Consider the following 25,098-nt stretch of genomic DNA (forward strand, 5'->3'; position numbering starts at 1 on the left):
CTTCTTCGACGAACTGCGACGGTATTTCAAAATTAAAATCAAAAAGTTCATATTCTTGAAATTCTTCATCTTCATAATCATTGTTCGACTTCAGATTTTCCGAATATTTTTGTACTTGCAACCGTCAAAATCGGAATTTTATCCGGAGAACAATTTCCTTTATCGGAAAACTATAATTTCTTGATGGCAAGTCAAACGTCGCATTGCATAAATGAAATTGATAGCAAGTTGGATTATTAGTGAATCCACCTCGCATTCGAATGCCGAGAAGAAAGATTCCAGCAATCCTGAAGCAGTTTGTAAGTCAGGAGATATTATATTGGTATATAGATTGGAGGTCTTCAAAAAGAGAAAAAATATTCCGCAGGCAAATGATGAAACCAACAAATCCACATTTTCTTCGTCCCGATATTACAAGCTGCTCTCGATGTTTCAATCCTAATATATAATTTTCAATTTCTTTTGCACGTTTCTTCAATTTTTGCTTGTTCTCTTCGCATAATGGAATTCTGAAGGGCTGTCTATATATATTATTATTTATGCTTCTACAATTTAAAATATCAAATGCGTCATTAAAGATTTTGCAGAATTCAGCTGTTCCTTGAATGTTGCAACCAGAAATAATATTTTGTTGTTCTAAAGCCATCAACGCTTCACTCACAGAGTTGCTCAGAACCTGGGCTGCCAATCTAACATTCATCTTATTTTCAGAAATATGAATGTGTCGTTCTGTCAATTTGTTTGCATAGTGAAGACCTTGGTCTTCCTGTATTTTGCATAGACCTAAAATGTGTGCCCAGTCAACGGTTTGGTTTGTGCTGTCAGTAAACATTTCCATTTCTACAAGTGCGTTGCGAACATTTTTCAACATGTGGCAGGAATCTGGAAATAACCACACACTGTGACCAGTTGCTGGGTGAGGAAAGAAAAGTTTTGCACCGGAATATTCAATTTTCGTACGTGCTCCCAGTGAATGCACCATGGATTCATTCACTCGATCACCGTCATAGGTCATGGAATGAACGTTGACGCCGTACTCATGCAAGAGATTCAGCATTATCCGTACAAGGTTAGCGTGTTCCACTCCATTCAATTTGGTGATAAGGAAATAAGCTGGGGTGGCCTTGAATTGCCCTTTCAAATCCACCACCATAAACACCAATGCGTGGTTTGCCAAGTCAGGAGACTCCTCGCAGAGAGGTTTCTTGGTGAATGGATCAACCCCAATATCTATATATCCAAAACGCCTTCCATGTTTTGTTGTAGTATGCGCCTTGAGTGCAATTTGGTCAATGATGAAATTGCAAACAAGTGGTTAACCTGTAGTTTCACCATAAATTTTAAGTCTTTCCAAAATACTTCTATTGAATCCCGGAGTCGAGTCCAACACGCACAGCCACTGTCGAATTGTCGATGGCGCAGGCAATAAATTCCCAAATTTTTGACGAACGAAATCGTAGGCCCTACTCGAGTAAAACTGTAGGGTCATCGCAAATTTTCGAATTTCAGGCTCATATTTCGTTCGTTTCGCTTCGGAGGTTCTGCTATTCAAATTACCGAGTACATCAGGCATATTGTCCTTAAAAAGAAAAGGTGTAATTTAAATACCTTATAAATACAATATATGTAATACAATGTCTATGATGATAACATTTCACTTACAGTGATATGCTGTGCTGCATCAGAATTACAAAGAAATGTCCTCTTCATGTAGTTTACAGCATCACGTAAATTGTTGATACACTTTCTTTTGTTTTTAAGTTGTCTCTTGAGTTTATAAATGGTCTTGTTTTTCACAGTAATATACTTCTTCAAAAACTCGATAGATTTTCTTGCTGGTGTCCTTATGTTTGAAGTACAAACATCACCAGGGTATCTTGTTTTTTTGCTTGAAACTGGGGTTGACGCCTCCATGAAGGTTCTATCGTCCAGCAATGATTCAGAGGCAACAGTATCTGAAAAACAATATATAGTTGTATGTAAAATGTATATTACATAGTTTACATTAAACTATGTATTATATTAATGAAAGAACGTTACTTGAGGTGGAATCAAGGGGCGGCCGGGTACAATTTTCTACCGGTGTGTGAGGTCTCTCAGTTGAAGCGTGATGACATAAGTGTTTTAACTCAACAATTTTTCCAGTCGTTTTCGCATCTTCTGCTTCGGCATCTAATTTCATTTGAATTGCCATCTGATCTGTACTATCAGTGGTTTCAAAGCTGTGATGAGGAATTTCGCTGCTCACTGCAGAGCTTGAATGCTTCCTATTTTTATCGACCAGCATTTCCATGTTTTCAGAGTCAGCTTCTTCCATCGATTGAGGGTTGTTTCTCTCATAAGCACTGTGGAATCAATATCAATTTCAATATTATAAATATACTTCATTAAGAACATGAACGCTGTTAATGCTCATCTCAAAAAATCTATTTTTAAGTAATAGATAGAACAATTTCTATTATACAATTATACCATTCTTTTTTCATTACAGCAAAATGATTTTCATGTCTTCCGTCATCGAAGAAAACAGATGGAATAGCTGTTCTTTTCAAAAGTGGACGAGTTGTCGAGCTAGGTGTCACCAAAAAATCTGAAGATGTAAAATGATCGCTACATAGGCGCCCTGTTATAAATTTCTCAAATACGTTGCATGCTGTCAACCATTCTTTCCTTCTATGTTCATCACGCGGAATACTAAAAACATATAGAGTCATATTCATTACTTAATGTACTAAACTTTCAGAGGTAATTAAAAACAATAAATATTTTTTCGTCTTTTTTGTGATCAGTGATTTTCATCGAAGACTTGAATGCCTATGTAAATAACTGAATTTTATATAAACATTACATGTAGGAAAACATTTTTTATAACATACTGGAACAGAGACACTCCTGGTTTTGTATTTTTGCGACACACGAGACAAAGATTTCTATTTTTGGAATCTTTATTACATCCGATGGCAGCCGGATATTCATTATTGTTGTTTTCTTCAATGTTTTGATCCACGGTGCTCATTGGTTCGGATGGTTTAAGAATTTTTCCTATTCTTACTTGTAAAACATTTCTACATTTGAAGAGTGTAGATGATAATGTTAAAAAAAAATTTCAATAATGTATAAATATGAAGAAACATCACTTAGTGACATGATGTAAGCTTAAGTAAACAAATTCAACATCGAGATGCATAATTGAATTACTCGAAATAATAGAAAATGTAACTTACTCGCTAATCAGGCGCAGTGATGGAATGCTATTTCTTTTCAATATTTTTGCACCATTTTTGGCAACAAAAAAATTATTTGAGAAGAAATGCCTGCTACAAAGGTAATAAGATTCAATTTTTGTTTTCAGTGACTCCTTGGTAATATTAAATAGTTGTAGCCAACTGTTTTCCCTATTTTTAGGAAATCTGTAGATAAACAAGAAAATATTGCCTTGCATATGACTGTCCAAAAACTTGTTATATGTTTGAATTAACTGATTAAAATAGATAAAAATGTCTAAATATATTATATGTAAAAAAATATTTCCTTATTTTTCCTAAGGACATTAAATTATATACTAAAAATATAGAATTATTTCTAGTTGAGTTCCATATGTATAGGAAAACTTGTATGTAAACAATAGTTGTAGAATGTATTTCCAGGATATATTTTTATTTATATAATTTAATCTATGCAAAGTTAAACTTACCTATGAAAAGTTACACCTTTGCTTCGTGAATCAGGCACTTTTCCACAGACCAAACACATTTTAGAAGACATTTTACATTTAACAATTTTACAACAGGTATATTTTTATCCTCTTTTAGTTTAAAAACCCGAACGATCAAACATCACGTGAACCCAAGTAACTGTAAAATTTAAGCGATCGAGTGCATTCGGCTAATCTCGGTAAAGCTCGTGTTCGTATTTGACATATCTCGGCCGCAAAATTACCCTCGTTGCCCTCATACCATAGAACATCTTTTGACACTTTTTATGCGCTCAACTAGCAGTCCATGTATTGTATAAGGTCTATGATAACAGCCCATAGACCTTATACAATTTCTAAGTATAAGGTCTATGTAACAGCCATAGATAAGTAAACATGATAACAGCCATAGATAAAAAAGCATAAACGGTAACAGGTAATATCCTAACGCAGATTTGCTAGGTTATCATACTATTCCATTTCTTTTCAATATATTGAGTCCCATCACCGTGTTTTAAATAAATTAAACTCGAACGGAAATCACCAGGAACAATAAAACTTTTCGTTATCATTTTGCACAGAACCAAACGTTCGTGTGTGTTACGGCACTCAGACAGAAACCAAAGATGGTTTTGTCAAGAGTGCTGACAAACACTAGAGACACCTTCTAATGACAACGTTTCGAAATCATTCATTTATTTGACATTTGGGTTATCGTGCGGGTCGTATGTAATTTTTCATTCGCTGGGGATTGCACGTTAATATAAAAGGACATGATTTGTATAAAATAATTCTTAGATTATTAATACTTATTAAATTAAAATATCACTATGAGTCAACCTGAACAAACGACAACTGATGAAAATGCCCCGGCGGTCGCTGAGGGCGAACCTTCGGTAAAATAATGACATGCTTAATTAAAATGAATAAGTTTTAAATAAATATACCTTGCCAAGTTTAAAACCAGTATGCTTTTTCAGATGTTATTTTAATTTCATTAAAATATAAAATATGAAATTGATTTTTAACAATATAATATAAGTACAAAAAAATTCTGTATGACTTGGCAAAATTACATTTTTGATATCTCAATAGACAAATTTATAATATTTTATTTCAATTCTTGATTTGTTTTGTTCACTTTTCAGTTTGATGATCAAGTTCGTACTCAGAGAGAAAGAATGCAACCAACCAAAATGGAATCTTTCATGGCTATGATGAAGTCATTTTTGCTAAGAGCATTATTTATTTATTTTATAACATCATTTTTACGCCGATCTTCACAGCCTGCAGACACAAGTACAGAATCAGCTGGTGCTGGTGCTGGTGCAGATCCATCATTGCGGAGGGCAGCTGAAAATGCATTTTTAAATGGAACCTACTTTGACCTACATGTTTACTTATCAGAGAGTGATATTCAAGACTTCACACAATATGATTTATTGTGGAAACAGCAAAGTTTGGTTTATGGTGATTGGTACTCCGGTGAAAATTTTGATGGAACATATAGTTCAAATATACAGATAAAAACTACAAAGAACATGAGAAATAATGGTTCATTTTACTTGCATATATATGTTACTTATAAGGACATATCACCTGATCCAAGTAAAGGAAATGGGTATAATACCAACATGGGCTATACTGTACATCGCCTAAACAAATATAAAAAATTAAGGTATGTTCAAACACACAACTTGTTAACAGGCGAATCAGAAAAGTCTGAAGAAGAATTAGAAAAATCTAAATACATGAAGGAAGAAATTTTGTCACATTGGCATCCAAATTTAACAATAAATTTAGTTACTGACCATACCAAATGGGTTCGGGGATCTGTTCCTTCACCTTTAGATGAACATATTCACTTTTTACCGGGCAATCGATATGCTCCTGTGCTTTTTGTGAATGACTTCTGGAACATGATCAGAGATTATAAACCAATAAATAGTACAACTGATGAATTAGAATTACATCTGACCTATCAGCCTCTGTCGATGATCAAATGGCAAATGTATTCAGCACAGACAATGAGATCAAAGTGGTCAGGAAATATATTTAGTACAGATGAAAATGAAGAGGATCAAGATTCTTTGAAGGAAGCACTTCTGGATACAAATCCTTATTTATTAGGACTAACAGTAGTAATTTCAATTCTACATAGTGTTTTCGAATTATTAGCTTTTAAAAATGATATACAATTTTGGAATAATCGAAAATCTTTAGAAGGATTATCTGTACGATCTGTATTTTTCAATGTATTCCAATCAGTTATAGTTCTTTTGTATGTTCTGGATAATGAAACAAATGCTATGATAAAAATAAGCTGTTTTCTAGGACTAGCAATAGAAATCTGGAAAATACAGAAAGTCGTAGATATAAGTATAAATAGGGATCATAAAATCCTTGGATTTCTACCAAAAATTAAATTTACTGATAAGGGATCATATATTGAGTCAAGTACAAGACAATATGACCAATTAGCATTCCGATATCTTTCATGGTTGTGTTTCCCATTACTTGTTGGTTATGGAGTATATTCATTATTGTACCAAGAGCATAAAGGATGGTATTCGTTCACATTAAATATGTTATATGGTTTCTTATTAACATTTGGATTTATAATGATGACACCACAATTATTCATTAATTACAAAATGAAGAGTGTTGCACACCTTCCATGGAGAATGATGTCATATAAATTTTTAAATACTTTTATTGATGATATTTTTGCTTTTGTGATCAAAATGCCAACAATGTACAGGCTGGGATGCTTCCGAGATGGTGAGTACAATTACAAAACCTTTAATACAATGGATAAAAGTATTTTATCAGATGTATTATATATTGTATTCATGATCAAATTTTTCATTTCATTAAATTAATGTTTATTTCTAAATTTTCCAGATATTGTGTTCTTCATTTTCCTGTATCAACGTTGGATATATAAGGTTGATAAATCAAGAATCAATGAGTTTGGTTTCTCTGCCGATATGGAAAACGAAGCAAAGAACAAACAGAATGGAACATTAGCTATTAATGAAAGTCAGGAATCTTCTTCGAATGAAAATAAAACAGAAGCACAAAAGAAAGATGACTAATAAAACATCTTTTATAGTGAATTAATGCCAATTTTCATATTTTCATTGTATTTATTAAAATCTTCATATTCTTTTAGTCCCAAAACGTTTCAAATGAATTTATTTGAAGATATATTCTTTATATTCAAATTCCTGATAAACATAAACCAAATGAAAATGTTATTGTATATGATTATGTTGTAGAAATGTGATCATCATTGTTATTAATATGTCAGTAAGCTATTTAAATAAATTGTAGTAAACATACCTGATGTTTTAATGTAATTCTGATATATTGTGATCATTATTCCATAATATATATTAAAAAAATATATTCACACTTATAAACATTATTTCAAAATCAAAAAACTTTTCTTTTTTTTCTTTTTTTTTCCTTTTGATTTTGCTAAATTTTCTTCTTTATAAGCAAACATGCTTGGTAAAATACCTAGTCTCTTGTGTTCCTATAATCAAATTCAATAATATGTATACTGATATGTTGTTTCAAAGTAAATAAGCACAAAGGGAAAAATGGTTTAAACTCACCGGAGTAATGATAAATGGATCAATTGGATTCCACATGGATTCCTCTAGAGAAACTTTATCCAAGGTAACATTTTCATATAGTTGACGTAAATCCAGCTGCGTATTGCTAGAGTCACAACTGAAAAATCAATAACAATCATTAAAAAAATCTGCAACTAAAATCATTAAGAAAAAAGCAACCCAATCTAAGAAATATGTACATGCACAATAATAAAATGATTCCAATAAGTATCTCATAAAAGTGTCAAATATAATATTGTTTAAAAATAAAAACCAAAAATAAAAAATGATATATATATATATATATATATATATATATATATATATATATATACGAGGTCTGTTCAAAAAGTACCCGGAATTTTCGTTTTTTCAAAAAAATATTTATTTATTCGTCTACATTAATGTGGTCCCCTTCAAAGTAGTCCCCCCCAGATATAATACACTTATGCCAGCGTTTTTTCCAATTTTCGAAGCACCCTTGATATTCACTTTTTGATATGTCCTTGAGCACTCTCAGCGATTTTCTTCAATCGAGGAAAACCGCCGTCCTTTCATGGGCCTCTTCAACTTTGGGAATAGGAAAAAGTCACACGGAGCCATATCTGGTGAATTTTTGCACTTTGCAACACTTTATTTCATTTTTTACGCAAAATTTAATACAAATTCTTTGACTTTTCAATTCTTCCATTGTAAAAATCGCCGAGCTCAGAAAAACACGTCGAACCTTAGCGACTACCACAGACAAAGTAAACAGTGAATATAGCTGAAAATTTCATCATACTTTAGGGGCATGTATACCAACACAATAAAAAATAAATTTTGACAATCAGACACTCCAGACCCGCGAAATTTAATTATTAGTAATTCCGGGTACTTTTTGAACACACCTCGTATATGTAATATTTTTACCTATTGTCTGCCATGTATAATTTTGCAGCTTCTGCCATCTTCACATCGTGCTTCAAAATATAGGAGCCAGGTAACAAAGAAGAGTGCATGATATTTAAGAGCCGAAAAAGACGATTCAGATTTTTTTTTGGATTATGTTTGTGTAATCGTAAGACTTCATTTGTTACTCCATTCAAATCAAGCATTTCATGCATTGAAATCCGGGAAGAATCATGATGCATTCGAACTGTAATAAAATATTTAGTATTCAGTAATTTTTCAAGTGTAAAAGTACAATAATTAAAATTGTTTTATTGATTCATATAAGTAGACTCTTATGTTCATTTGCGCAAAGAAGTCTATAATTATTTCCATTTAAAATTATTACCTCTAAGTAAAGTTGTATCAGGTTGGAAAAACAAAGAACACCACTGTCTGATGCTCTCACTAAGACTACAGCATTCAGCTCCAAATTCTGTTTGATATTCCAACTTTGGCATCAATATTACTTCTTTTTCAACTTCACCAATTTTCTAGAAATACATATAAAGACATTACAAATATCCAACTAAAACTAGAACTAAATCCTACTCACCACTTTACCGTGTGATTTAGTTCGTATTAGAAGCTTTAATTCTTTACTACTATTTTTTTGTAACAAAGATGTTTCAGCATCAGACTTCTCAATTAACTTCCACATTCTGTAAGTTGTAAGAGGATCAGATATCTCTTTATATTCAACATCTTCTCCTGTAGAAAGTCTACGTTTTTTGTTTTCTACATTTTCAGTATCTGCAAAGTTGTTACTGCTAATACTAATAGTCTCATTTTTTATTAAGTTTCCTGGTAAATCATTACAATATTCTTGCATATTTTTCATTTCCAATGCTGCACTTTTTATACTTGACTTATTACAACTTTCAGATTCACTGACATTATTTTCTTTATTCTTATAACGAGTTGATGGGGATCTAGAACGTCTACTACTTATAGATGTGTAACTTGTGTTTCCTGGGGAATCTATTGATAAAGATTCTGATGATGCATTTGCACTTCTGGATTTTGTCATGCTCCTGGTAACTCTTTTATTAGAAAATGTATTACATGCTTCAGTATCAGTACTATCAAAAGCTTCATCAATTAATAGATCATCAGAATCTGAATCACTGTTATCATCACTACCATCTTGATTTTTAAGTGAAGAAATATTGTTATTAGGTGTCCTTAACTTGATTTCATGATCATTACATTTATTATCTTCACTTTTGACAATGTTTAGGTCAATTTCTTTATTATTGATGCACTCTTGATTTTCAACAGTAATTATTTTTTTATTCATAATGCCATTTTCTGTATTTTCAGTGCAAACCCCTACATCGTCAGTAATATTGCATGGACTTTTAGGGCAATATGTGACATCAACATTTAAACTTTTACTGCTATTGTCAACATCTTTTGCATGTTCCTGTGGCTCTTTTTTTATATTATCTTGATCTTTTTCTGAGTGATCTTCATGAGTATCTTGAACTGAATGAATATTAATTTTAGAATCAGAAGTGTTGTACAGTGGTTTTATGCAAGAATCACTACAACTTTCATCCTCACTTTTTATTAATTCAGTTTTCACTTTCCTTTCATAGGCAGCTCTAATAAAATAAAAATTTATTATCATACTAGAAAAATGTTTGTAACAGCTTAAATTAAATTTACCTTCTTTGCAATTTTTCAAAACCAAATATAGTACTAGTTTTTAATGATATTTTATTAGCCCATTGATTTTGTTGATGAATTGAATACCTGAGTGAAGGTAAAGGCTTTTCCACAAAGACCACTTTTTGTTTCTTGTAATCTAAAACAGCAATTATAATAACAAATTTATATTCACAGATTAACTCAAGGGTATAACTAGTACAAAATATTATTATGACTAGATTTAATAAAATAATTAATGAAATAAATACTATTTAATTTGATAGCAGACTATCAGTAAATGCTGTACTGACTGTACTAAATATCTAAAATTTATATAAAAAACTAGTGGAGCGCATGGCTTCGTGCTTTAAAGCAAATTGCTGGAACTTCCCGTACCGTAATTAAACATTCGAGAAATGAAAATAATCAATAATCGTTTTGAATAATTTCAAATAGATTATTTACTATAAATGCTTGCTGTAAACTTATAAGTGCTTTTTAAATTGTATGTTTATAAGAAATTTGTTCTTTTTTTTATTTTAATTTTTTTTGATAATTTTGTTAGAAGTTTATATTTTTTTTTAAAAAAACGTTTTTTTTTAATTTTTTGAAAATATTCGATTTTTTTGAAAATTTCGGAATATTAACAAATTTTTGTAAGAATTTTTTCTTTTAAATTCTGATATTTTTTGAAATTTTCCAATAAGAACAGAGGTCAACAGCATAAAGCATTTTCGTTATGTATAGAGTTAAATAACACAATATGTAAATTAATAAAAGTAATAAAAGTAATAAAACACCTTACCAACATCGAACTCCTTAATAACTATTGGTATGATCCATTCCCTGCAATATTTTGGTGGATGATTATCTAATAAACATTTTAAACCACTTGATGATATCACAATATTAGCATTGTATTTTATTGCCATATCGATACAGACTTCATCTTCACTCACTAAAATTTTTGAGAAAAAAAAAATCTTAAATTTCGCATTCAATTTAAAATAATGAAATAACAGAGATGACATATTTCTAAAACAATACCTGATACTTTTGTCTTGTCACTTCTACTTTTTATTGCTTTTGATTCCAAGGTGTTGCAATCATTTATACATTTAGAACAAGAATTAAATTCATTAATATCTAAAAGCATCGACTTTCCATATTGATGGACTATATTTTCTGGAAAAATATCAATACAAGTTTTCTGTTGACTTTTTAAATTATTTTCTAGGGGAAGCATAGTCATGACCTTATAATTTTTGGGATAATTAGAAACACGATTTTGTTGCCATCTAAAATTTAGTTATCTAATTTAGAAAGCAAATATAAATTGTTTCAAATAGAAAAGTTCATAAAATTACCTCCAATAAAGTTTAATAAAATTCTTCAAATCAGGCTGAATATAAATCAATCTTTCTTTGTTTTTCCTGTTCCATATATTTTCAACATATTGTGAAAATTTTGAATACTCAGAAAATCGTTTCTTCTCTGAGTTCTGCAGTTAAAACATAACAATTAATAATGGTCAGTTTAATTAATAATAAAAATAACATAATTTGTACTGAGCAAAGATTGTCTTGTTCAGTTATAAATAATAATCTTATACCCAACAGTACCATAAATACTGAAACATCTGTTTCTTCCTCCAAAGTTGGTTTACAGCCAGATGTAATGATTTCGAGTCCTCTCAAACATTGCTCATGTTCTGCTTTTTCCAATAATGATTGTTGAACACGCACAAGTGCAAATTTTCTATATTTTTGTTTATATGTATAAGTATAGCTATTATTTTCTAAAAATTTGCTTCTTAATAAATCCAAATCAGATGAATCGCACTCTGATTGATTAAGGAAACATTCAGGAGGTAGAAATTCATCATATGAGAGTTTGTAATGTGCAGAGGTTTGCAATACTTCATCTGTTATTTTGATGTTATTGAAATGCAGGCCGTAAGGTCTGAAAAGATTCCGCAGATTAATAAAAATAACTATATAATTAATTTGCTATTTAAGAAAGTTATACTAAATTAAATTCTATAATTAAGCATGGGTATGAATGTGGTAGAAAACATCAAGGAAAAACACAAATATATGTTAGTACATTAACTTTCCTTATAAATTTGTGGACAGTGATTATCGACATACAGTAAATTGATTCACATAAAAAAATAGTTAACAGCATTTTTCCATTTACTTAATATTAAAAAAAAAATACAATTCTAAATGATATAGCAACATATATAGAAGAAATAAGCTAAAACAACTTAAAATTATTATTGAAGAAGATTAGTTAATGCAATTTGTTAACTGAACAATTATCAAACAACGTGGTACTAAATACTTGAATATATAATGAATAATTTCATCAAAATTAAATATTAACTTACATTTGAACAAAAGAAAAGTCTGAGAAAATATCCCTGGGATCTGTGGTTTTATTTTTCTTTTTCATTTCTCTCTTCATAATTTTCTTTTTTTTCTTCTTTTTCAAATCTTTTTCTGCTTCATCCATTATTTACAAATACTATTTATTATTTTTCGTGATTTAATTCAAATATATATTTTTATTTTAAACGCTCTGATTCACTCTGATTATTGTGTAATTAATTTTATTACATTATATCATTTTTGTATTCACTATGTTATGAATCAAATGCACATAACCTAAAATTCTTGATAAATACAATACAAGACACATTAGCTAAATTGACAGCTACACAACGATTTGCCGTTTTCGCAAAGTTTTGCCGTTATTTTCAAATTTGACAAAAACCAAGAAATTTCCCGAATTTTCTATTTATTGCTAAATAATGAAATATCAAATTCAAAGTCGTTTTATTCAAAACTTTCATATCGGACTGTATATAACTGTTTTCATGGAAATGTAGTAAATTTTATCTAGTTCATTCTATCTAACTGACAAAAATCAAAAAAATGTCCCAAAATTTTCTATTTATTGCTAAATAATGAAATATCAAATCCACAGAAATGTAGTAAATTTTATCTAGTTTCACCCAATCTAACTGAAAAGGGGTGTTTTCATATTAAACTTGGAGTAATTTGACAAAATTTATTGCTAGAAGTCTCCCACCAATATTTTTTCATAAATAATAAAACCATAATTTAAGTAATTTAAAACAAATTTATTTTAAAAATGTTTTGCTACGACATTCTAATATAATGAATTACTCAATAATTTTGTGTTTTATTCTACACAATCTACAATTTATAATTAATGGTATTTCAAGAGTTTTCAACTAAAACCTTCCATGTTACAAAAAAGGTAAAACATTGACAATTATAAAATCAACAACCGTGAACAACAGTCCTGATTATTCATAACATATCAATATAGGTAGATACAAAAGTCGTGTAAGAGAGTAGGTAATATAAATTTTTAGCATTAAGCATATTTCAACATATTATATATACAATTAAAGAAACACTGGGCTTCCTGATATCCATCTGATATAATAATGGCAGGATAACTAAATATAAAATAAATTTAAATCCTTTTTTAAATTAGCTAATTAGTACTTGTAAAATATAGCAACCGCCTTGAGATCCATGCGTTCCTCCTTGTTTACTCATTCAATTTTGTATATTATAATAAACAGAGGAAAAAAATGCATGAAACTTTGACAATAATATTCAAACTAAACTCTGATAATATTATAACTAGATTTTCTTGTACTTAATATCTAATTTCTAAATTTGTATGTACTTTGTAGTTTGGGTTATAACACACATTTATGTACATGAAACTTTATAAAATTAAAGTGATAATCAAAATTATATTAATGAGTACTCTTTAGCGTACGACCTGATCTATATTGCAATTTTAAGCTTAATTAGTTTTTGTAGTCATACTTATAAATATATATAAAATTGTTAAATTTTGTAATATTCATATAATACATATGTTTTTTTTAGTTTTATAATTTGAGTGAAAACAGTCATTTCCAAAACTATATTCTTTTTTGATATTTATATCATTTTTATGACAATATTCTTGCATATCACATAAATAAAAGAAACAGAATAATATACCAGATGTTATGATAAAATGTAATGATTTCTGTCTCTGTGCTTTGATATAACATTATAATATTCCCATTCTTTCGTTGCAGATACATCAAGCACACATTCGTTATTCATTCCTACATATAGTTTATTAATAAAATTTAAGTTAATGTTAGAAATTCTATTAGTCACTGGTCTTAATTCATGAGATAAAAAAATAATATTCAAGTTAATCTCAACATTAATACTAGCTTATTTTCCTGTTCTGACCTTAACACAACGCGACTTCAAGCTCCTTCGTGATTTCTTTGCTAAAGCACCTTCTCCCAGAGAGCCAGCGGACGCCTCTTCGATTTTTCTTTTAGAAGCCTTGGGTGAATTTGTAACGACAGCATCAGTGGCTTTGCTACTACTGGAAATTGAACAGTCAATATCTTGGTCTTCAACTTTAGCTTCAACCGATTTCAATGTTTTTGTTTCTGCAGCACTACTTGGCAAATGTTCTATTGTATTTAAAATCACCTCCTTCTGTTTATCTTCCTCTAAATTTTCTTCTGGCAATTTAGAGGTGTTTTCAAACACTGAATCATTAGAATCACGACTGAAATCTAAACCTACATCCTCAGGCTTTACACCTTGGTTTACAAGAGCTTTCAACTCATCCGAGTTCAATAATACATTTGTTCCACAGGTTTTACAGAATGGTGGATTAGCCGGGCTATTCGATTTCCAATATTGAAGTTCAGTTTTGCATTTGTTAAGCTCCTGCAGCAGAGTAGAAAATTTCCGCGACGTCTCTTCATTTTTCTTATCATTTTCATCAAGCCGTGTTGCGTATTCAAGTGTCTGTTTTTGTTGCTCAGCAAGTTGCTTTTGCTGTTCTGATATCTGACGCTGTTGTTCAGCCGTTTTTCGTTTACAGCTGCGTAACTCATTGCGCAATAGGGTTAGTTGACTGTTGTATCTACAATATTAAAAAGTAAGTATCAATTTTGGTGGTCACCGAAATTCTAAAAAAACTAGCTGTAAGTGGAATTCTGTCTTAAGGCAATTAGGGCATCGTGCCTTAAGGCAAATTGCTGGAACTTCCCGTACCAAAAATTATTATTTTTTTTAAAAACGATTAACATTTTTGAAAAAAAATTACTTCGAAAAAATAAGATTTTTAAGAAACTATAAATTTGACAAAAAATTACTTTTTTTTGAAAAAAAAAATTGAAAAAAAAAATTATTTAAATTTTTTTTTTTTAAATCTTTTTTTTTGAACAAAAAATGTTTTCTTTATTTTGACATATGTTGGAAGATCTGAACTTTTTTTCAAAGCAATCGTACTGCTTTAAATGCATAGAGACAAAATATAAAGCGCGTAAGCGCCGCGTCGCTGTCTAACGGGTAAACATTGGTACGGAACCCATAGGAATGTAAACAAAATTCATACTTATTGTTAAAATCGCTATAAAATATCTGATAATTTGATGTGCATATGTCTAATGATCATTTTTGACCGCCAAATGGCATTTTTTTTTACTTTTTTCGTTATATCTCCGAAACCGCTAAACCTGCCCTTATAAAAATTTGATCAAATCTTGACGTATTAATGTGTCTTTAAAATTAAATCTTGAATTATTAAAATCGGACGCTCCGTTCTATTAAAAACTGAGGTACCGTTTTTGGCACTTTTTGCCCCATATCTTCGGAACGGCTAGACCTACCTCCGCCAAAAACTAATCAGCACATCTCCTTATCAATACGGATCGAATGCTTTTTAAATTATTCAAATTGCTTCATCCGTGTTCCCGAAATCGTCGACGAAAATTTGTATCCGCACACACATACATACTACGCACACACACACACACACACACACACACATCCATTTTTTCTAAGGTATGCCAAAATATTCAGAAACCTCTGAAACGTAAAGATATATAAAAATTTTCATTTTCGATTTTTTTGCGATTACTATAACTTACCCTACGGGAAGTTAAAAATGATGCGTAAGCAGAATAGATATTTTTATTAATTTCCCAAAATTAACACACTTTGAACGTTTTCTCATAGTTTCAAGTCATTCTGAATCAAATGAAACCAAACTTGAAAAAAGTATTTGTTCAAAAATAAGTTCAAAGTTAAAATTCATAAAAAAGCTAAATACTCAAAGTACAAAAAGAACTATAATCAAAAGTAAGTTAATTTAACCAACCTTTTCATCCCCTGTTTAATCTTGTGTATACGGTTTCTCAGCACCATATTAGTACGTGGAAGAGTACGCCTAGAACCCGAACTAGCCCTCTGATCCACCATTTCCCGCGGATCGTGGGGGTCCGGCGAACAAGGAGAACCCTGTTTTGAAGCGCACCCATCATGCGGTGGTGACGAATCATGAGAATGCACAGGTGATTGCTCAGAAGACAGACAGAGATAGGAATTGCTAACTGATCCACCTGAAAAAATATATAAAATTATGAACATTTGAATAAAAAATGCATTATCAACCTAAAATCTGTGAAAATGCTATGAACTCAGATACGATGTTGACAGCAGAGCAGTAATTTTCACTCCAGCGGCTTATGACTCTGTAATAAAATATGTACACACCTGTAAATGTACCTGTGAAATCCAGAAAATCTGTTCCAAAATATGCTATTTCTGGCAGGGCAGGCTCAATTCGCTCTTTAAAATACTCCATGGCCATAGTGCTCAGATCAAATAATTCATCAGTTACTTTGTAAGGACGTGCAAGCTTCTGAGTTACACGAATGTAGTGCAATATCCTGTACACCTCATCCAGAATCTGCAAAATATAAACATATATACATTCACCGAATAAAAATTATTCATTATGTATATGTTACGGTAAATGTGCACATTCACGGTAAATTCACCGGTGAATGTACACATTCCCCAAAACGCTAGGTGAATGTGGAGTTCTCAAACAATCAATTTAAAATAATGGTGTACGTGCGTATTTGGCACTAAATAGTTGATCAGTTGATAGTTAATAGTAAATAGTTTTTTTTTTTTTTTATTTTTTTATTATTATTTTATTGGCTTTATAAACTGGTACATTAGCCATATACTAAATTACATAATATCTACGCTATCTCTTACATATATATCATGGTTTTATGTATATTGCATTTATAATTTTATATTATTACATTTGATGTAAATATAAAGAGCTCCATATAATCTTGTATCTGTCATCACTGTTATAAAATTAATTGGAAGGGAGATTTTTTGTTTAATTATTTCCTCCCATAGTTTTTGTCTGCCCTTTTCCCAACGTTTACACTCCATGATGATGTGCTCTGCATCCGCCCTAGTCGCTTCGCCCAAGCAGTAGCAACTAGGATCGATATCGATCCCAATTCTGCTTAGGCAGAACGGAGCGTAAGAATGATTTAGTCTTAATCTACACAATGTTGTGTAAAACGGCCGACACAAAATAAATAGTTGAATAGTAAAGTAGTAATATAGTGTATAATGAATAATTAATATTAAATAGTGAATAGTTAATTGTTAGTAAAATAGTAAATAGTGAATTTAGAACAGTTAAATAGTGAATAGTGAATAGATAAATAGTGAATAGTTAATAGTTCAATAGTTATAGGTAAATAGTTAATAGTTTAAGTAACTAATTAATAGTTAAAAAGTAAGTAGTTAAATAGTAAATAGTTAAATAGTTAATGGTGAATAGTAAATAGTAAATAGTTATTAGTGAATAGTGAATAGTGATAACTAAATAGTTTAACAGTTAATAGTTAAATAGATGAATTGTGAATAGTCAATAGTTAATAGTAAATAGTGCATAGTGATAACTGAATAGTCAAATAGTAAATAGTGAATAGTTATAAGTAAATAGTGCATTAAGAATAGTTAAAATGTGGATAGTAAAATAGTGAATAGTTAAATGTTAATAGGTAAATAGTTGAATTGTAAAATAGTGAATAGTGATATTGTCAATAGTAAATAGTGAATAGTGATAACTGTATAGTTAATAGTAAATAGTGAATAGTGATACCTGAATAGTTAATAGTAAATAGAGAATAATGAATAGTTAATAGTTAATATTAAATAGTTAATAGTAAATAGTTCAATAGTAAAATAGTAAATAGTGATGACTGAATAGTTAATAGCAAATAGTGAATAGATAATAGTAAATAGTGAATTAAAAATAGTTAAATAGGTAATAGTTAATGGTTAAATAGTTAATAGTCCATAGTTAATAGTTAATATATAGATTGTTAGTTGATAAATAGTTAATAGTTAATATATAGATTGTTAGTTGATAAATAGTTAATAGTTAATAGTGAATAATAAATAATGGATATTAATATGGCTATGTCTAAAATAAATAATAAAAATATAAATATAAATATAAATATGATTATTAATATATGAATTAGTATTTCAACCGCACATGCGCGAGTTGAACTCACATTCGCCAAATGAGCCGGTAAATGTGCACATTCACCGAAATATGCACATTTACCGTAACATATATACCATTTATGTTTTAATAGCAGTCAAAATTGTAGAACATACATAAAACTGTATTAAAAAATCCTCACCTCTCCTGGAAAGAAGCAGCAATGTCTACGTTCTATATGTTTACCAAAAGTCATTTGAAGCAATGTCAATCGCATATGAAGCGTTTCAATGATATCGCTTTCACAAGCGAGAGGATGATTGCGCCTTGCAGATTCTCTGCGTGGCATTTTAGATTTGATTGATTGGAATCTAACAAGCATTTGAGTTTGAAGACGAGAAAATGTAGAGTTCAAGATTGCGGAGCATGTCGTGTTCATCTGACGGCACACCTGGATAAAAATAAAATATGTTTTAAGTAAAACTTCTTTAGGCGCGGCTAGGGTGTAAATCTGTACAAATGCAACGGAAATAGCGTTACGCCCGTACTGTACGTCATTCGCTCTCGATGAAATCATTTCTATAAGGGTCAATTGTGATTAGTCGTCGTGTTAAGGTGCATCCACACCTAACGAACGAACACGAACGAACATGTCGAACAAGAAAATACAAAATAGAACGAACAAGAACACGAACGAACGCGAAAAATTCCAAACAAACGCCTCAAAGCAGTGAGGGTTTAATCTTTTTGTTCGAGGATGTACCGTGAAACGTCAGATTTATTATTTAAAGTGGCGGGAAAGAGAAAAATTATTTAAAGTCATCAAATTTACAAAATTTGTCAATAACAGCAATATCTTATAATAAATACAACATAAATTAATGCATTAATGCACATTTTAACACCAAAAAAGAAAAATGTTTGTCTACATTCGTGGTAGCGTCCACACTGCACATACGAGTTCAAACATGAACGAACAATTCCCTTTGATGTACCGACAAGTTGCGGAACATTGCTCGCCATGTTTGTTTATGTTCGTTCGTGATCGTCGTGGCGCCACACTATGCTGTCGCCGTTCAGGTGTGGACGCACCTTTACGTGATTAGAGACCATACGTTGTATGCGTACCAATATTAACAAGGAAATCGGCATAGATAAATAAACATTTTAAGGTTACATCCTAGTACAAATCTTGACTTAATGAAAAATGCCTGAATCAGAAGAATGTTTTACCCTGTTCCTTGAAAATAATAAAACAAATTAAACATTTGTGCCTTGTACTAAACATAAGTTTATTGACATTATTTCTATATTATTCATAGTTTCTATGAATCTTTGAAGTTTTTGAAATGGAAAATATTTTTATAGACAAGACAGATATTACAGCTACTCAAAAAATAAGATTGTATCGTCAGCGAAAAAGTAAAAGCAGTCAATGAATGTATGTTAATTTTATTACATAAAGTTCTTCAAACACAATTATTACATGATGAGTGAAAATGTGAAAGCAATATTTCTTTAGGCGCTGTTTAACATAAACCACTGTGTGAAGGAATAATATTATAGAGTTTATTAATAAGAAATTACTTAATAAAGGTTCAAGTCCTAAATGCTAATTACAATGACAAACCGATGTCATATTTAAAGTATATCTTTTTTATAAAATATATAATTCATTAAATAAATCCTGCACAAAAAAGCTGCTTACTTTAATAAATTCTATTATAAAAATATATCACTAATTCCGAAATTCATATGAACAAGAAATCATAGAATATTAATATAAATATTAAAATATAAAAAATTTGCTTACCATACGCATTTGAGAAACTTTCTTATATCCAACATAGGAAAGAATTTTCTCAATAACCTCCTGTGGCAAATCAAGCAAATTAATTGTTCGAGGAGGAGGTGCTGACACTGTAGAAATTGCATTAGAGGGACCTGCTGCAGAATTTTGTATCAAAGAACTTGAAACAATTGTTATAACAGAATTATGTCGCGGGGGTCTGGTCCCGGTTTCAGCTTCATCCGAACTTGGACTGGAGCCCCCTACATTTGTCATCTGCCTTGTGGAGACCATTTTTGTGAAAGCTGATTGCTGAAATTATAAATACATATGCTTTGTGAACCAATTAGAATTTGTGAAAGGCCAACAAACAAACTTGAATTACAGGTCAAATTAATCCTAACAAAATCATAAATATTGTATTTAAATGATTTTTAAAGTCAAACAATTCATTAGGCATGTCTTGAATAATTCTACTGGAAGGTACCTAGCAAATGCATATAGATTTAGCAAAGTACTTATTAAGTCTGTAAGTAACACATAAAAACTTTTGTAATTAACTTAAAACCACTAGCAATATCCAGAATATACCTTTATTGAATTTTCATAGCTAATGAAATACCAATTAAAAATAATAGCACCTCACGCAGATTATCAATTAGGCAAGTTCTCTAAACACTCCAAAATTTATATACAAAAAGCTACGTTATTAAAGCAGCTGTTAATTTCAAGTGAAATCAAAATGTATTATATTTATAAAATGCATTATTATTTATGTAAAAAATGTATTAAAAACTGACACAAAATAAAAAAAACAAAAAAAATCAATCAAACATTATTGCAAAAATGCAACCATACATATTTATCACAAATTATATTTTTAACAAATGTAAACACCCAAAAAAATTAGATTTTTGTGATTAAACATTGGTACGGAACCCCATATGAATGTACACAAAATTTATACTTATTTTTAAAATCTCTATAAAATATCTGATAATTTGATGTGCATATGTCTAATGACCTCAAAATGGAATTTCTTTTTTTAGTGAAAAAATCACTAGATCTTCGAAACGGCTAGACCTGCTTATGCCAAAAACTAATCAGCACGTCTCCTTATCAATACGAATCGAATGTTTTTTGAATCATTCAAATCGGTTGAACCGTGTTCCCAAAATCGTCGATGAAAATTTGTATCTGCACACACACACACACATACATCTATTTTTTCTAAGGTATTCCAAAATGTTCAGAAACCTCTAAAACGTAAAGATATATAAAAATTTTCATTTTCGATTTTTTTGCGATTACTATAATGTATATACACATTAAAAATCTCAAAAAAAACTAAATCAGAAAACTAAGGAAGAACAAAATGGTTTTTCTATCACATAAAGATAAATGGAATTTAGTGTAGAGAATATGTCCATCTTGCCTTAAATATTAAATATGAAATTAATTTTCTGTACTAAAGTAATAGTTAGAACATAACACATTACTTAAGGGGGTCTTCCTATGTGACGGCCTGTTTTTTAGGGATATTTTAGATTTTTTTTTCTACGACCAGTAAAGAGTTAGAGCTTCAAGTTTTTTATCATTTATTAATACATATTTGGACAGTATAAATATAAAATTTCAGCTAAAAAAATTTAGTCCAACTAGAGTTACAGCGCTCTAAACACCCCCCCTCAAAAAGCTCCCACTGTCTCCACGATTCCGGCTGATCGGCTTATCTGACCAAAAAAAATAAACGGAGTTTTAATTTGTAGGCTTAAAAGCACGGAATGAACTACAATCAAATGAATACAAAAAAAATTGGATGTTTTATAGACATTTGAAATAAAAGTTGCAAATTAGGCGTTTTTTTTTTGTTTTTTTGCTATAAAAAATCTAAGTTTTGAAATTTTTGATTGATAATAGTTCATTCCATGCGTTTAAATATATTGAATGTGCCCTGTAAATTTCAAGTAATTCGGTCCAGCCGTTTCTCAGATACAATGGAGACAAGTTTGAAAAACAGTTTTGAGAAAAACGCGTTTAAAGATAAAATGATCGTTGTACTATATACTATATGTATACTTTTTAAATGGCTGTAACTCAAAAACTATTTGAGATATCGATTTGAAATTTTAATATGTTATTTTTAAAGGTATAATCTATTGAAATATGAAATAAAAAAAAATTCAATTTTTTCAACTCATCACATAGGAAGACCCCCTTAATGACTTCAGCATATCATATCTTGCTATATGTTGTTTTATTGAAAGTATTTTGTTCCTATATAAACTTTATAATAATGCTATAAATTGTCCATAAGTTCTTGACCAACACATTCCTAGATTATCTTCAAGAATAGAAATATATTTCAAATATCCTAGTTTGAAATTTAATGCTCTTAAATTCGTCTATTATACTAATGTCCTCTGACATTAACTCAATAAAGATATCGATTGTCACAATACTTCAATAAATCAAATATTTACATGCTCAACTTAATCTGTATATTTCTTTTCGAATATGTTTTAGTATTTTACTTTATTCCATATTTTTATTATTGTATCAACTATTCTCTGGGCTACACAATGAAATAACGGAATAAATAATACTTGAGTATTAGTATGTATTCACTAAGGTGAACAATTATGGCACAATATATTTTTAAATATAATTTTTGGCGAATGTGCACGTGAACATTTGTTGAGTGATTTGAAAAAAGATTTAGTCACAAACTTTCGGAAGAAGCAAAATTTGAATTAAAAGAGTTAATATTACAGAAGTCCGAGAAGTTACAATATAGGTGAAAGTAATTTAGTGTAAAAATATACAAACATAACTTGTCTTCAAACAATACATCAATGAATATATGGATAGCTATTATTATTTATGATATTAATTTTCTAAACTCTATATTTTCTTAATTGTCTAAGTTATACTTGAGTATTAGTACGTACTCACTAAGGTGAACAATTAAAGCACAATATATTTTTAAATATAATGTTTGGTGAATGTGTGCTTCAACATTTGTTGAGTAATTTTTTAAAGATTTAGTAATAAATTGTAGGAAGAAGGAAAATTTGAATTGAAGGAGTTTTGTGTGATGAATATTATAGACGTCCGAGAAGTGACAAAAAAACTAGGTGACCATAATACAGCGAAAACATAATGCAAATATAACTTGTCTATCAACAATATTTCATTGAATATAAGGATAGCTATAATTATATATTATCTTAATTGTTTAAGTTATACTTTAGAATTAGTACTTACTCACTAAGGTGAACAATTATGGCTTGATATATTTTCCAATATAATTTTTGGTGAAGTGCACTTCAACACTTGATAAGTGATTTGAAAAAAGATTTAGTTATAAACTTTCACCAGAAGGAACATTTGAATTAAAATATATGTGATGAATATTACAGAAGTCCGAGAAGTCAGAAAAACTAGGTGTCTATCAACAATATTTTATCGAATATATATTCAATGGATAGCTATAGTTATAATTATTATCTTAATTGTCTAAATTATACTTGAGTGCTAGTACATTCTCACTAAGATAAACAATTATGTCTTGATATATTTTCAATTACAATTTTTGATGAAGCAAGATTCAGTTACAAAGTTTCCGAAGAAGAGGATATTCTAACCCCCAAATGTAGAATGAAATAACTAAAAGTTGAATGACAAAAAATGAGGCTTTTAGTTCAGATAATTAAAATAAAAAATACATACATAAATATGTATGTGTGTTGTGTGTGAGTAAATACAAAAATTAAGAGTTTTAAGTATATTTTCATGAACTTGCACTTTTATATTATGAGTGGAGACAAATTGTAGTGCTTGAAAAAAAAAATACAAAAACGATTTCCACAGTAATCTATCGAAGCATTCTATTCAATTAGAAATTTATTCTGGTACACAATGTTCAGGGTCATTGAAACTTATCAATCTAGACATATTATTCTTAGATAATATTAAGCTAACACAAATTAAAAGTACAGAAATAAACAAGAAAATGTGTTAAAAATATAACAATGCCACGATTGATGAAAATCTAAAATGGCTTACCCACCGATCGGAGCAATTTTACTAGTTTCTTCAGGCTTATTTAATGGATGTGAAACACTTTTGGAACGTTAATTAGAACATTTGATGTTATTTACTTGCACTGAACATAAAATATAATAAAATTGTTGACTTAAATATATATTATTTGATGAATTGAAGAGAAGTGTTTTGTGAAGCTTCTCCGTTTGGCAGCGCTAGAACGAGACCTCGATAGAATGAAAGGCGCAATCTTGTCAAAAGGTCTGTGGTCTGAAGTGGAGAGTCGACAGTGGAGTACACAACCAAACAATCCGGAATGGCCGCCGCCGCTTTTAGTCGCTGCTAGGCCAAAGCGATTCGATAGAGCGCGAGATACGAATTACTAGCGACTAATTTGAAATAACAAACAAAATTAAAAACATTATGATCGAGTATTGTATATATTACATTTATGACAAATATTACAAAGTATTATATACATACTTAATGGATTTACTTCTTATTTTTTTAACTAAATACCCAAAGATAATTCACATTTGGACACAAGAATAAACCGCGATTTTAGAATATCCCAAGAATAAATAATTTATACATTATATATATATATATATATATATATATATATATATATATCTATGTATGATCCTCTGAAACCGTTTTTTCATCGCTCCGCGAGCTATTGTATGCCAGCTGCTCTTTCTTTTCATTATAAACCTCATGCACATGACCTTTTTGATGTGTCAGCATCTTTGAACGCCATTGGTGTACTTAGTACATTAAATTAAATGGTTTATTTAGTACATTACATTAAAAACTTTAAATACGTTTTCTCAAATTGACGTTTTTCAATGCGGTGCCACAATTAAAAAAAAAAACTACAAGTCGGATCGACTTGTATTTTATTATATAAAAAACCATTATAAAAAAAAGATCTATTATACAAATTCTAGCAAAAATATTTG

General features: G+C 29.9%; 3 protein-coding genes across 4 annotated transcripts; 1 reads left to right on the plus strand and 2 right to left on the minus strand.

The window, feature by feature from the left end:
- Positions 1–4,364: 4,364 nt before the first annotated feature.
- On the plus strand, positions 4,365–6,818 carry LOC113384949 (cleft lip and palate transmembrane protein 1 homolog). The gene is made up of 3 exons (XM_026622729.1): positions 4,365–4,590; positions 4,843–6,475; positions 6,599–6,818. The coding sequence occupies exons 1-3, from the start codon at positions 4,525–4,527 to the stop codon at positions 6,790–6,792; spliced, it is 1,893 nt and encodes a 630-aa protein (XP_026478514.1). The 5' UTR covers positions 4,365–4,524; the 3' UTR covers positions 6,793–6,818.
- Positions 6,819–6,891: 73 nt separating this feature from the next.
- On the minus strand, positions 6,892–12,556 carry LOC113386344 (little elongation complex subunit 2-like). Its single transcript, XM_026624130.1, has 12 exons — positions 12,293–12,556; positions 11,523–11,862; positions 11,268–11,401; positions 10,948–11,198; positions 10,706–10,858; positions 9,919–10,057; positions 9,814–9,854; positions 8,804–9,735; positions 8,597–8,741; positions 8,230–8,455; positions 7,318–7,435; positions 6,892–6,924 (listed from the first exon to the last, which is right to left on the minus strand). Exons 1-12 carry the CDS (start codon positions 12,415–12,417, stop codon positions 6,892–6,894), a joined length of 2,637 nt encoding a protein of 878 aa, XP_026479915.1. The 5' UTR covers positions 12,418–12,556.
- Positions 12,557–13,176: 620 nt separating this feature from the next.
- LOC113384390 (F-box only protein 28-like) lies at positions 13,177–20,396 on the minus strand. 2 transcript variants are annotated; one of them, XM_026622107.1, is made up of 5 exons: positions 20,114–20,396; positions 18,503–18,751; positions 16,539–16,722; positions 16,132–16,372; positions 13,177–14,892 (listed from the first exon to the last, which is right to left on the minus strand). In XM_026622107.1, the coding sequence occupies exons 1-5, from the start codon at positions 20,381–20,383 to the stop codon at positions 14,181–14,183; spliced, it is 1,656 nt and encodes a 551-aa protein (XP_026477892.1). In that variant the 5' UTR covers positions 20,384–20,396; the 3' UTR covers positions 13,177–14,180. The 2 variants fall into 2 exon arrangements, with proteins under 2 accessions (XP_026477892.1, XP_026477891.1); XM_026622106.1 differs by having other exon boundaries at positions 16,527–16,722.
- Between the last annotated feature and the right edge of the window lie 4,702 nt (positions 20,397–25,098).

The sequence above is a fragment of the Ctenocephalides felis genome, unplaced genomic scaffold (assembly GCF_003426905.1).
Source record: "Ctenocephalides felis isolate EL2017-DRISC unplaced genomic scaffold, ASM342690v1 CF-g0.4_SCAFFOLD_03571, whole genome shotgun sequence".
NCBI classification, from domain to species: Eukaryota; Metazoa; Arthropoda; class Insecta; order Siphonaptera; family Pulicidae; genus Ctenocephalides; species Ctenocephalides felis.

What these genes read in the sequence shown, in the direction of transcription:
- LOC113384949 (XM_026622729.1), top strand. Translation starts at nt 4,525, where the DNA reads ATGAGTCAACCTGAACAAACGACAACTGATGAAAATGCCCCGGCGGTC. An exon ending in TCGCTGAGGGCGAACCTTCG is followed by an intron (nt 4,591 to 4,842) that starts GTAAAATAATGA and finishes TTCACTTTTCAG; the next exon opens with TTTGATGATCAAGTTCGTAC. An exon ending in GCTGGGATGCTTCCGAGATG is followed by an intron (nt 6,476 to 6,598) that starts GTGAGTACAATT and finishes TAAATTTTCCAG; the next exon opens with ATATTGTGTTCTTCATTTTC.
- LOC113386344 (XM_026624130.1), bottom strand. Translation starts at nt 12,417, where the DNA reads ATGGATGAAGCAGAAAAAGATTTGAAAAAGAAGAAAAAAAAGAAAATT. An exon ending in CAGATGTTTCAGTATTTATG is followed by an intron (nt 11,402 to 11,522) that starts GTACTGTTGGGT and finishes TTTTAACTGCAG; the next exon opens with AACTCAGAGAAGAAACGATT. An exon ending in CTAAATCACACGGTAAAGTG is followed by an intron (nt 8,742 to 8,803) that starts GTGAGTAGGATT and finishes ATGTATTTCTAG; the next exon opens with AAAATTGGTGAAGTTGAAAA.
- LOC113384390 (XM_026622106.1), bottom strand. Translation starts at nt 20,383, where the DNA reads ATGGTCTCCACAAGGCAGATGACAAATGTAGGGGGCTCCAGTCCAAGT. An exon ending in AAGTTTCTCAAATGCGTATG is followed by an intron (nt 18,752 to 20,113) that starts GTAAGCAAATTT and finishes ATTTTTATCCAG; the next exon opens with GTGTGCCGTCAGATGAACAC. An exon ending in GCTGCTTCTTTCCAGGAGAG is followed by an intron (nt 16,723 to 18,502) that starts GTGAGGATTTTT and finishes TATATTTTGCAG; the next exon opens with ATTCTGGATGAGGTGTACAG.